This window comes from Engystomops pustulosus, chromosome 4 (assembly GCF_040894005.1).
Source record: "Engystomops pustulosus chromosome 4, aEngPut4.maternal, whole genome shotgun sequence".
Lineage (NCBI taxonomy): Eukaryota > Metazoa > Chordata > Amphibia > Anura > Leptodactylidae > Engystomops > Engystomops pustulosus.
Genome location: NC_092414.1, coordinates 140,175,408 through 140,188,115, shown reverse-complemented (window position 1 = coordinate 140,188,115; position 12,708 = coordinate 140,175,408). Strand labels below are relative to the sequence as shown.

The 12,708-nt window shown below is 40.2% G+C and overlaps 1 protein-coding gene across 6 annotated transcripts in view; it reads right to left on the bottom strand.

Moving 5' to 3' along the window:
• The window catches only part of HERC1 (HECT and RLD domain containing E3 ubiquitin protein ligase family member 1), an 88,821-nt gene that overhangs the window by 60,382 nt on the left and 15,731 nt on the right, over positions 1-12,708 (bottom strand). For all 6 annotated transcript variants that reach the window (XM_072147744.1, XM_072147745.1, XM_072147747.1 and 3 more), the window contains exons 4-16: positions 12,587-12,682; positions 9,836-10,030; positions 9,257-9,568; positions 9,075-9,171; positions 8,691-8,834; positions 7,470-7,597; positions 7,232-7,376; positions 6,921-7,092; positions 6,159-6,293; positions 5,786-5,951; positions 5,563-5,688; positions 2,585-2,806; positions 1,334-1,486 (exon numbers count right to left, since the gene is read on the bottom strand). In XM_072147744.1, coding sequence (XP_072003845.1) covers positions 1,334-1,486; positions 2,585-2,806; positions 5,563-5,688; positions 5,786-5,951; positions 6,159-6,293; positions 6,921-7,092; positions 7,232-7,376; positions 7,470-7,597; positions 8,691-8,834; positions 9,075-9,171; positions 9,257-9,568; positions 9,836-10,030; positions 12,587-12,682 — 2,091 coding nt within the window. The remainder of the gene's footprint in view (positions 1-1,333; positions 1,487-2,584; positions 2,807-5,562; positions 5,689-5,785; positions 5,952-6,158; positions 6,294-6,920; positions 7,093-7,231; positions 7,377-7,469; positions 7,598-8,690; positions 8,835-9,074; positions 9,172-9,256; positions 9,569-9,835; positions 10,031-12,586; positions 12,683-12,708) is intronic.

Genomic DNA, 12,708 nt, shown 5'->3' with positions numbered 1-12,708 from the left:
CCAAGATGGCCGCCACTGGAAACGACAAGTCCCAAGATCCTTTAGTTCTTAGTAACTCCTCCTCCCTCTTATTTTCTGCCCCAGTGATGATTTAATAGGCTGTCCTGCTCTGTTACCATAGTAATGATGTATTACTGCCATCATGGCACATCACCACAACACTGGCCATTCTGGATGCACTGCAACAAACCAACTACAGCCAAATATAGCTGTGATCACCTAGGCAGGTGCAGGACATGTGATGTGGACATGTGACAGCAGTCATCATCTGTCCTGTGATTTCTCCGCGCAGAGGAAATTAACGGACTGATTAAAGGGCCAGTAGCAAATTAATTCTTCCTTACAGTGTATGTCAGCAGCATTTTGCCGCTAAGGGGAGCAAAATTTTAAATAACTAATTACATATTAGCCTTTATTTTAAGGACCCATTTGTATATGAATTATGCTGATTCCTGGAATGCCCCTTTAATTCCCCTCTGTTACCCTATGAGCGCACCTGCAGGATGAACTTACAGCATGCGAACGCTGACTCCCATTGTGAAACTGTGATTGTTCAGTCGGTGTCTTGATCAGACCTTGCGCATGCGCGATTCCACCCGGGGACTGCCAACATTCTAATATTTATGTCTATTGGCCCAATTACTTACAAGCAATCATAGCCACACCCATGTCACCCATGATTGGCCAGCCATTTAGTTAAACACTTTCTGATGCACACCTAACATTAACGCCTCCGGTGGAGACACAGAGGAAACATGCATCAGGGTGTACACAAGGATTTCATCAATTTTCACAAATTCAGGGCAAGATAAGGACTACTGACACCTCCTGGCATAGTGTGTTTTTTTCCTTTTTTGAAAGTATTATTATTGTTTTAATTGTGTTACAATAAAGAGATTGTTTCTATAAAACTAGGTTCTTACATGCCATTTTTGAGGTTTATACCCACTATTTTGGGAATTATTTTGTATTAATTTGGGATACCTCTATACATATAGTCATATTTTGGATCATTCCATGTATTGGATAGCATTAATAATGTGCTCTATTTTCTAAACCTACAATCTATTTGTGCATTTTGTTAAAGACAAGAAAATCTGAAAAAGCTGGGCTTATATTAGAGAGCTACCAGAAGCAAAAGTGAGTTGCCCAATAGGGTACAGAGGAAAAGATTTTAATTATTAATAAAAGCTATCAATTAATAAAAGCTTTTGTCCTATACCCTTTCTGACAACAGAATAGTCATCTTGGTAGAACTCTAATCTATATATACAGCCATTTGACAGTATGGGGTCGCCTCAGCCCCCACGTTAAGGTTGGAGACGTTACATACCTCACTTATGCTGTTAGTATGACAATACGCTAGTAACTGTTTCTGTAAAGAGCAAAGCAGCTCATGAAGATGGGCAGGTTGGCTATTTTCTGATGACGAGGCTCCAACACTTAGCTTATCGCTGTTTTTCTCCAATTCTCCGAATGCTTGGTCCTATAAACACAGAAAAAGTTAATACAGTATTTTTCGGACTATAAGGCGCACCATCAATAAATGCCTGCTAAAATGTCTAGGTTCATATATAAGGCGCACCTGTTTATAAGGATGTATGACCAGCAGGTGGCAGACCTGTGCACAGTTCAAGGCAGCTGTTGTCTGTCAGAACGGTTCATATATAAGGCGCACCTTTGATTTCTGAGAAAATCAAAGGATTTTCTGTGCGCCTTATAGTATACGGTAGAAATCAGTAGACCCAGTTTTCACATAATGCAGTGAAGTACCTGAACTTACAATCGCACATAAGTAGTCCGGTATTTATTTTGAACAGTTCGACTCCTGTTACAACAGTTATGTATAATGTTTCTAGAAGAGCCCTGGATAGCACAGAAGATATGACCTAGACTTATAGTACTTTTAATTTGAAATACGTTGGTATAATGTAAGTATAACAAAATGGGGACACTTATGCCATACCCAAAAGGAAAATTCAGCAGCAGGTTTTTAGGGAAGCTGCAATAAAAACTAATTGTTTTGGAGTGGAATACCTGTGTGAAGTGTAGTGGGTCTCTGAGGGCGAGTTCACACGTGGCGTCAACAAATGCATTTTCAAACGCATCATAACAGCAGAGAAGAGGAGATTTGTCTGATTACATTTCTGACAACATGCGGTTTACAAAATGCAGGAGTTTGCTAACACAGTGTTAATATATGCCTTAATATTATGTTGCATTTTGTAAACACAATGTTGTAATCATGGAATTCTCCTATTCCCAGCTGTTGTAATGCGTTTCAAAAGGCCACATGTAAAAGCACCCTCACTGCTTTTAACATCTGCATCAAAAACCCCAGCTATAAGAAAGAGGCAAGTATTGCCTTAATTGTTTAACTAGCAGAAAGTATTACAGATCTGTATTTTCTGTCTATACTGAATGCGGCCGAGCGGGTATATGGCTGTGTGAATGTACCCTAAATTAGGCCCAGAGGGCCTAATGCAGAAGGTTAATGCAAGGTCTTCCATTAATTTGTATTTTTTCTGCTATAAATAACCGAAGGGCACGACAGAAGCTGCTGAAAGCCTCCATATGTTCTCACCGTGTAGAAGCCTAGGTTTCTGAGAAGTGTCTTCATCAGGATCTCAGCCAGGTGAGTGTCTGGATGGCTGGTCTGAGCAATGTAGCTGGGGTCAGAGCTTGAGCCATACGAAAGAGGCAAAGATGAGGTGTCAGAAGAATCAGAGGGCGAGCTATATCCCAGTAATGACGCCACATGAGTATGATCCTGCAGGCTTGTGAGTATGATGTCTAGCTGCATTCTCTATAGCAAAGAGAAGAAGTTAAATGCTTCACAAATATCTAAAATCCTTGAATTCAGCTAAATCACTTCCATTTAGGTTACAATTCACATTTAAAAGGCAATATAACCCTTAAAACCTATAATTTACTGTACAATAGTAAAGGTGGAACATGGGCTAAAAAGGAAATTTGGAACTGGTAGATTTAGGATAGATGAAATAAAAATCTAAGATTGCAGCTCCCATATCTATTTTAGGAACGCGAGCGATGTGTGCATTCTTGGTTTTATCCTTTTTTTTTTTTTTTTTTTTTTTTTTTTTTTTAAGGTGCCTCCCCATTCAAGCAATGTGATTGGAATACCCCACGAGGACAAAAACATTTAAAGCTTCTTTCAAAGTTTGGGCCACATGTGCTAAAGCTTTGTGCTATACCACTTCAGCACTTATCCATTTTCTTCTGCCCAGAAAAGACTAACAGATAAATTGTCTATAGTCTGTATTCAAAAATTTATATGTCACTATAGTACTGTATATACTTGAGTATAAGCAGAGTTTTCAGCACAATGAATGTGCTGAAAAATTCCCACTTGGCTTATACGCAAGGGCATATTTTATACTTGCCTCCGGCGCTCACTCCCGGGGTCCTTTTCTCCTTGTGCATCCCTTGTGGCTCCCGAGTTCTTTCTGGCGGTGCAGGCAGAGGAATGTCTATGTACTCTACCCACACACATACTAGGACACAGCAATGTCGCTCCCAGATGTCCAGGCAGTGTGCGGGCAGAGAACATGGGGAGAAGCCAGGAGCCATGAGGAAAATGCAAAGAGAAGAGGACACCAGGGGGGAACGTCTGAGGCATGTATTAGGATTATTATATTTAAGGGGTCTGCTTAAGGACATTTTATTACCTGTGTGTGTGGGGGTGCTGCATTGGGCCCATCATTAGTGAGGGGAGGCTACTGAGCATTTCATTTCTTGGGGAGGTTGTGGCCAATGCATCTCTCTCCCTAAGCTTATACTAGAGTCAATGAGTTTTTCCAGTAATGTGGTAATCTACAGCCTATACTCAAATATATATCGTATTTCTAAATCAGCACTTTAACCTACTGAGTGATTCATTAGGGAGTGATTTGCTCTATACATTGCAGTGTGTCAGCAGTTTAAAGGGGTTATCCCGGTGTTAAAATTTACTTATGGCCGGGCAGGGGTGGGCTATTTAAAAATAATTAATATCTACTTACCTCGTCCGGCGCTGCTGATGTCCCACGCCACGGTCCGTCTCCTCTGTGTGCTCCGGTTTGATTACAGGGGCGCACAGGGAGCTCCCATCCGACACCATCTCCCAGCTCTTACAACGCTGAGAGATAGGGACGGATGGGAGGAGCCGGCCACATCGCCGTCCGGAAGCTCCCTGTGCGCAGCTTCTGTGCCCCTGTAAACAAACTGGCACGGATCAAACAGGCCGCGGCGCGGGGCATTAGCGGCGCCGGATGAGGCAAGTAGATATTTATTATTTTCAAATAGCTCGCCCCAGTCCGGCCCAAAGTAATTTCTTATAACCGGATAACCCCTTTAAAAAAATAAATTATGTAATATTTGGTTCTGGCACAATCAAGCCTGTTAACTAAATATACGGTTAATTTGATTAAAAAATATTTTAAAGAAATTGTATTTATAAGGCTACATGTCCTATCTCTCTACGTGATATGGCGCCGTGCGCCGCATATGCCTATGGGGTAGGGGTGAGCTGAGCTTATCCCCTGCTCCTCTCGGCAGCGCCGATGTATGCCCACCGTACTACGGTACGGCAGGCATACATCGTCTGAATGTAGCCTAAGGCCTTATGCACACAAAAATATGCTCGCCCAGGCTATTCATCCGGGTGCAGAAAGGAGGAAAGATTAAAGTAGAGAGACTGCGCTATTTTGTGGTGCTGCTGCCTGGCTTGGTCACGGTGCAGTGAGACAATGGGGCAGATTTATCAAGTTGTCTGAAAGTCAGAATATTTCTAGTTGCCCATGGCAACCAATCACAGCCCCCCTTTTAAAAAATATATATGAGCACTGGTAAAATGAAAGCTGAGCTGTGATTGGTTGCCATGGGCAACTAGAAATATTCTGACTTTCAGACAGCTTGATAAATCCCCCCAATGTGTGTTCACTGCACTGTGGCTGGGTGCCGAGATGCAACCGCAAATTGTGCAGCCATATCACTGACCCCCATGCAGTCGGGTAAAAGGGGCCTAAGATATCATAAATAAAACACAATGAATATACAAAACTATCTTTATAGTAAACCAGGCCGGAATTTCATATAGATTGAGGCAAAGTAGGTAATAAAATATGGAGTGAACCTGGGTCCTGGCTTATTTTCTATATGACCCACCAATTTTGCATCAAATTTTACATTTTTGGTGAAATCAGTCTTGTCCAGTTTATAACCAAAGCTCAAGAAGGGAATGTGGGTTTTGTGATATCATGCAAAAAAGGCCTGGTCCTTAATGGGTATAAAACAGTGTGTTGTGCCATTTCATTGTTATTACTTAGAGTATGAACAGCTTGATAAATCATATATGATGCGTCTAATCCGTGTAGGCAGTGCAGTTTTTCACCTCTGTATGCTTTTCATAATTTCAAAGCCTGCTCCACATAATAAAAAAAATAACAAAAAAAATAGACAGGTTAACGGATAGGTCCTCTTTTAAATATAAGGATGTTATTAATGCTGAAAAAAAGAAGATTACATTTAAAAAAAACCCCACAGAGCAAAAAATGTATATACCTGGCCCTTTGAGAGACTCTCCCATCTATCAGGTCCCTGAGGCAACAGAGAATGTAGCAACTCCATCCTTTCTCGTAAAGGAGGCAGCAGCATGGTTGCTCCAACTGAAAGTGTCTCAATCACAACCTAATTATGCAAAAATAATCAAAGAGAAAAAATTGTAGTAATTCAGTCATCTCTAATAACCAATGCCATCTACGGAACCATATTATAATCTAACTACCTCTTGAATCTCATCTGGCACACTTGCATCCATTAGTCGAAACAGTAAGTTGCGAAGGGGGCCTGCTTGACGACCCAAGATGCTGGTAGCAACTCCACCCGCTAAAGCAAGGGCTAGATGGTTTGAGAGCATTTTCAAGCACAACTTTAGGAAGTGATGATGTTCTCTTCAAGAAACAAAGGTTAACGTGTAAGAAATGTGACAGTAATTGAGGCAATAACACAATTGTGTGCAGTATAATCATTAAGTATTGACAATAACCTTGATAACCTATTCTAATCAAATACTAACTTTAGAATGAAGATAAGGCAAAAAAAATACCTTAATGCAAAATCAATTAAAATGCAATGTTTCCAGGACAGGCCATAAATACCTGGAAGATGGGAATGGTGAAGGTGGGACATCACTGTTTATCTTCTCACAGTATCTTTCCAAAAAGGATCGCAAATGGAAGAAGGTACTCTCTTCTAGATCTACACAGTAGGGACGATGCCATGCAACCACTTGCCTAAAAGGGAGAAGAGGTGCTGGATGGCTGAGCAAGTTTAGAGCATCATGAATAAAACATTATCAAGGGCTGCCCTGTTCATCTCTATGTAGCTGACAAAGATTGCAATCTCTGTCAGCTCCATGGAGATGAACATGGGCTATCTGTGCATGCGCGAATGGCTGTCCCAGTCATCTCTGGGTGCGACTGGTGTACATCGGACCCCCATTTTGAGATCAGTGGTGGTCCCATCATTAAGACCCCCAGTGCTAAACAAGTTAGGCCCCATCGACAGGATACAGCCCAACTTGCTTTTTGGGACAACCCTTTTAACGAGTAGTAGTAGGATGTAGCAAATTCAGCACTGTAGAATCACTTCTAGACTATCCTCACTCCTCCTCTAAGTCCATGTGTCCCTGTATTTACTAGCCCAACCCCAATGCTGTATTCCTAACAATGGTCTCATTCTTCCTCCATCAGCTTCGTTCCCCATAAAATATCTAAAGGTGTCATTCTGTACTCTTGAACAGCTCAAACTTTATTTTAAATTAAAAACTTTGAATTAGAATATGTGGTGAGGAGCAATAGAACATTCAGTAAATAGTCACAAAGAAATCATAGAAAAAAAAAACAAACATTTGTGTTTACCTATCCCGAGGCAGAGCTGTCCATGCTAGGCTATGGGATGTACCCGCCGAGATCTGCTGTATTGCCACGCCATCAAGTCCACTCACTTTTTTTGGCTTAGTAATGGGGCCAGTTGAATTACCCTGTCCACATTGTCCCATGGAATTATTGCCCCAGGCATAAACTTCATTATCTAAAGAAGAAAAAAAAGGTTTTATGAAATGAAGTTAATACTTATTTAAATTTACTTTGACCTAACCAATATTTCAAGCAAACTCTCCTTTTTAAAGTAAAAATAAAATACTTCAATTTTAATGTTACTGTAAATGTACCATGTGAAAGTGCAAGACAGTGACTGTCTCCTATAGAAATGTCCACTATTCGTGTAGCAGCTAGCTCTTCAATGAGCTTGGGACGCAAGGCAGTTGCTTCTGAAGATCCACACCCAAGACAAGCTCCACAGCCCCAGGCATAAACCTGAAAAACAAGGAGACAAAATGTATGAATTTATACGAATTATAAAGAGAGAAACTAAGAAATATACTTTGCTTTTGGTAAAAATTAGAGTACCTGTCCAGTTGAGGTTAGTGCTAGGGAGGACTGGCTGCCTGCACACACTTTCCGTGTGAACATTCCCTGCAGCGCTTCCACAACCTTTGGTTTGTAGACCCTGTTAGTGTCACCATGACCCAACTTTCCTGGGGAAAAAAACCCAGATGAAACCATGTTAAAACCAATTTAGATGGACATGAGTGGCCTACAAATGTTTTCTTAAAAAGGGTTATACCACCTCCCAACTCTCACACGTACTTAAAGCATTGTGTAAATCACTTAAAAGACATGCATTTTTTTTGTTTCTCAGTGATCTGTTATTTAAAGGTAACCTGTCACCAGGGACCTCATTTTTCACTAAAGACAGATTGTAAAAGCCCATGACACCTGCAGTGCAAACATGCCTTTCTGCCTTTTCTAAGCATTTGCATTACAATATAATTGTGTGTTATAACTTACTCTTGCATCCTGGCAAAATCATGGGGTAGTCCCAGGGGCTGGACTTTGGTTTGCATGCATTTCAAAAAACAACATGTGACCTGTCTGAGCTGCAGGCTGTCTCCATGTTTGTGCTCCTGTACAGCTTGTCCCTCCCCCACTGTTGTCAGGCTGACCAGACTGTGACCTCTGAGAAGAAGCAGGAGGTGGAGGTAGACAGGAGCACAAAGGTGGGGGCCAAGCTCTGAGGAGTGAGTAACACAGACAAGCCACATGTTGTTTTTTGAAATGCATCCAAACCAAAGTCCAGCCCCTGTGACTACCCCAGGATTTTGTCAGGGAGCAAGGCAGGTTATAACACACAATTATATTGTAAGTCAGAAAGGCAGATTTGCACTGCTGGTGTGAAGGGCCTCTGCAACCTGTCTTTAGTGAAAATGAGGTCCCTGGTGACAGGTTCCCCTTAAGATTCTATTTCCAGATGCAAATTAAATTCTTGGTGCACCATTGACAGAACCATTCCTGTTGGTGTTTCTTCCTTCTTTGCTTCCCAAAAACATCCCCTTCCCTATATGAACAAGGATTGACAGATTTTTAAGAAATTAGGTGCAGAAAGAAAAAACAGGCAGCACACAGATCATTTTCATAAAAGAATGCACACTTTTCTCAAATTAAAGATTGCTGGGGAAATGGAAAGGTATAGGAAGCTTATAAAGTGCCCTATACAATGCTGCTTTTGAGCTGGGTTAGCAGAGGAGATGGTAGACGCTATAAGGACTGCAACTATATATCTAAATATACCATTATCTCCTCCTCCAAAAGACCAGACAGTTCTTCCATCTTTAGACAAGGCAATTGTGTGAGAACTTCCACAGGATACTTCGCCAACATTACTGATATCCTTTACAAGAGTTGGGATGTTCCGGCTATTGCTGTCTCCATGACCTTAAGTTAAAAACCAAACAAAAAACATGCACTTAATTCATGAGTCATATGCCTTCGTCTTGTCATCAGTGCTACAACTACATGTACAGATACAAGCAGGGTGCAACAGAATGGCAATAGATGAGCAATTCAAAAAAGGGGAAGAATACTTATTTTGTTATTTTACAACATTCTCTTGTCCCAATTTTTGCTGCTCTTGAAACAACCTCTGTTTTATAACACAAAATATGGAAGGATTACCTAATCTTCCAAAATCTCCTTCTCCCCACGTATAGAGCTCTCCGTCTTCTGTGACAGCAGCACTGTGCCTGTATCCAGCTGAGACACAAACTACAACCTTACAAGAAAAATGAAACCGTTATAAAGCAGAAATTCTCAGCCTCGCTGCAATGTTCATTTTTGGATTGACGGCTATATAATACCTTTCCTTGTAGAGTTCCTTGAATAAGCTTTGGATATTTTTGTGTTGAGCTGTTACCATGGCCCAGTTTCCCATAGTCACCATCTCCCCAGCTGAATACCTCCCCTTCACTGGTGAAAGCTAGGGTATGGCCATCAGATCCTTTAGAGGACGAAACTTTTTTGATTGACCGGTGGGGTTCAAAGGTAAGTTTCTTCAAGGTGGACTGATTATTGGAATCCCCGAGACCAAGTCTTCCATAGCTTCCTTTCCCACAGGCCCTTACTGAACCATCAGTGGCTATAACAAAAGTACAGTACTGTCCAGCTTCGATCTGCAGAAAGAAAAAAAAGGGTAATACTCTATAGAAACTAAATAATAAACTAGTGGCAATATAAAATACATTCTAAACCGTAAAATAATAATTTAAGTATACATTATTCCCAATGGTAATTGTTTATATTTATCTAATGTAAAATGTAAAAAAAATTCAAAACCCCCACAATAAACACTATGCTTCTGTTTGTATACAAAGTTGTGTATTTTCAATACATCATACAATTTATGTCATTATATATACATAATCCAGCAGAACACTTACTGTCTGTGCATCTGAGAAACAGGGAGCTAACTTTGGTTGTAATATTTTCTCTTGTGTCCCCTCCACTAGTTGGTGGCTGCTATTACTTCCCCATACATATACTTCACATGTCTCTGATACCACCGGATTTTCTCCAGTCTGAATGCTGTCTGGGCTAGCACAGGTTCTTGAGTAGTCCGAGGCCATTTGGCACACCTAAATGAGCAGAAAATAAAACATGGGTAAGGTGAAAGTTGATAATGACTAGACACAAAAAGAAATCACTTCACTAAAGTTGGTGGAATCATTGCAGGTGAACAACTTAAAGGGGTTTGACCATGAAAGGAAATTCTTAAATTTCAATCCCCTAGTGATGTTTACAGAATAAAGATAATGTTTAACCCTTTACTTTACAATTTTACTCAGTTTTATTGCTGTTTTAGCTCCTATCACACAAATTACAGGGTCTAAGCAGACACATTGGGGCAGATTTATCAAGTTGTCTGAAAATCAGAATATTCTTAGTTGCCCATGGTAACCAATCACAGCTCCCCTTTAAAATATTCATGAGTACTGGTAAAATGAAAGCTGAGCTGTGATTGGTTGTCATGGGCAACTGGGAATATTCTGACTTTCAGACAGCTTGATAAATCTGCCCCATTATGCTCCATCTACTTCAGTATGCTGAAAATGTGATTATCAGAGTTTAATATACACTTTTATTTATCTTCTGAACATCCACTAGTATCTGACACATAGAGAGATGAGACAGATCAGAGAGGAGTTCCATGATATGGACATAGCACACAATGAGATTCTCTTGCTACATGTCATCTACAAACACTCAGATCAGATCTGCTGTGCCTATCTTCCCCTCGCCTGTAGTTCTCCTCACACTGTGTACATGCTGGCAGGAAGTTGGTGTGTGTATCAGTGAGAGCTCATCCTTGGAACGCAGGGGGGAGGGGTCCCTGCAGGAAGCAGAGGGAGTGAGAAGCTCGTGAAGCCTCAGACAAGATGGCTGCCGACCCTAAAGTCAGAAGATCCAGTGTCATGTCCAGGGGCAACTGAAATATTGTACACCGGGACTGATAGAAATAGGTTAGAATTATAACTGTGAAATGCTGTATTTTTGTTAATAACAGTGAATTAGAGAATGTATTATTTTCTTATCCTGAGTACATCCAAGAAACTTGTCTTTGTGAGAATACCCCTTTAAAGACATATATTTATAAGAGTGCATTGAGATGGTGAAGTTTTTGATGTAGTTTGTTATAGTTTGCTATAGTTATATTATTGGTGAACAAACAAGAACTAATAATGTTTTACCTGTAACATGAATTTAATTTTTTTTAACTGCACCATCTTGATTTACCTTAAAGAACATCTACCACCAGGATGAAGGACTGCAAACCAAGCAAACTGACACACTGGTGTGCGCACCCTCTGGTAGGATCCGCTCTTTGTTTAGCTTCTTATTCCCTGGTTTTTACACAAAATGGCTTTTAAAACTATGCAAATGAGCCCAAAGGGCCCCAAGCTCTATAGGAGTTAATAAAGCCTGGAGCCCCTCAGTCTCATTTGCATAATTTTAAAGCCTTTTTTCCTTAAAAACAAGTACATAGGAAGAGCAGATCCTGACACATGAGTCACACACCAGTATGTCAGTGTGCTTGATTTACAATCCTTGATCTTGGTGGTAAATTTCCTTTAAATACTATAGAAATCTTTCGGCAATAGAATTTAATAAACATACATTATACCTAGTTGCTGTAGTTAAATATGATGCACTTTTTGCCCTGTGCTTTTCATGCATTCAGAAATCATTATTTCTTCTTCATCTTTTCTTATCTCTTCTTCATCAGACTTTTGTCTGGGATGTTCCAGCACTAGTCACATGTTCTCTGATTCTCTTACATATACACAATCCTACTCTGCTCTGATCCCCTTCCCTTATCCATTCACAATGCAGAGCTACTAGCAGATTCTATCCTCTCCCCTGTGTTATACTCATATGCAGAGACTAAGAGAGATTTATCACAATTACTACTGACCTGGCACTGCTAGACATGTAAGAGGAGAGTGAGCAGTGAGTGAATGTTACACATGGAGGGGATGCAGCAGGAATGAGTTGTGTTAGGTGGAGTTGTCTACAATAAAATATAAGGGACATGGCTAATGGAGGGATTGAGCTGTATCACACTGAGCTGTCTGCTATGAGATAAGAAGACAGGAGGCAAGGATGAGCGAAAGGGCATAGCTGAGGGAGGGATGGAGCTGTAACAGACAGATGTCTGCAGCAAGATGAGAGGAAGCATGTATATAATGTATATAATGAGAGCAAGCTCCTATATAATCTAGCACATCAGTGAGCTTCAGTCTTTTTTGCTCACAAGACTAAAATTCAGCAGAGGTTTTATAGATAAATGCAGACAAGAATGAGGGAGGATGATAAGAGCCATAGTAAATTGAGAAAGAGGTTTGTTCTGATATATTACATTGTTTTTTGTATTCACCGAATACATTATAAAAATAAATATATATATATATATATATATATATATATATATATATATATATATATATATATATGTGTGTAAAACAAATAAATAAACACAATAACATTAAAACATTTATGTCCGTACCATTCCAGTACATGTGTGGTTACAGTAAATTATGAATTGGAAGAAATTAACAATGCAGCAACAGAGGGTAAAATTTAACACAGAGAAACAAAAGAATAATACTCTCTAGCTGTTAAAGTTACCATACCTCCTCAAAGAGACACATGGCAGCTTCATAGAGAGAACAAAGGCCATCTGCTGTTCTGGTGGGCTCTCTCCATTGACTTCTGTCTGCTGAAGATCCCTAGAAAACAGTAAAAGGTATTTGGT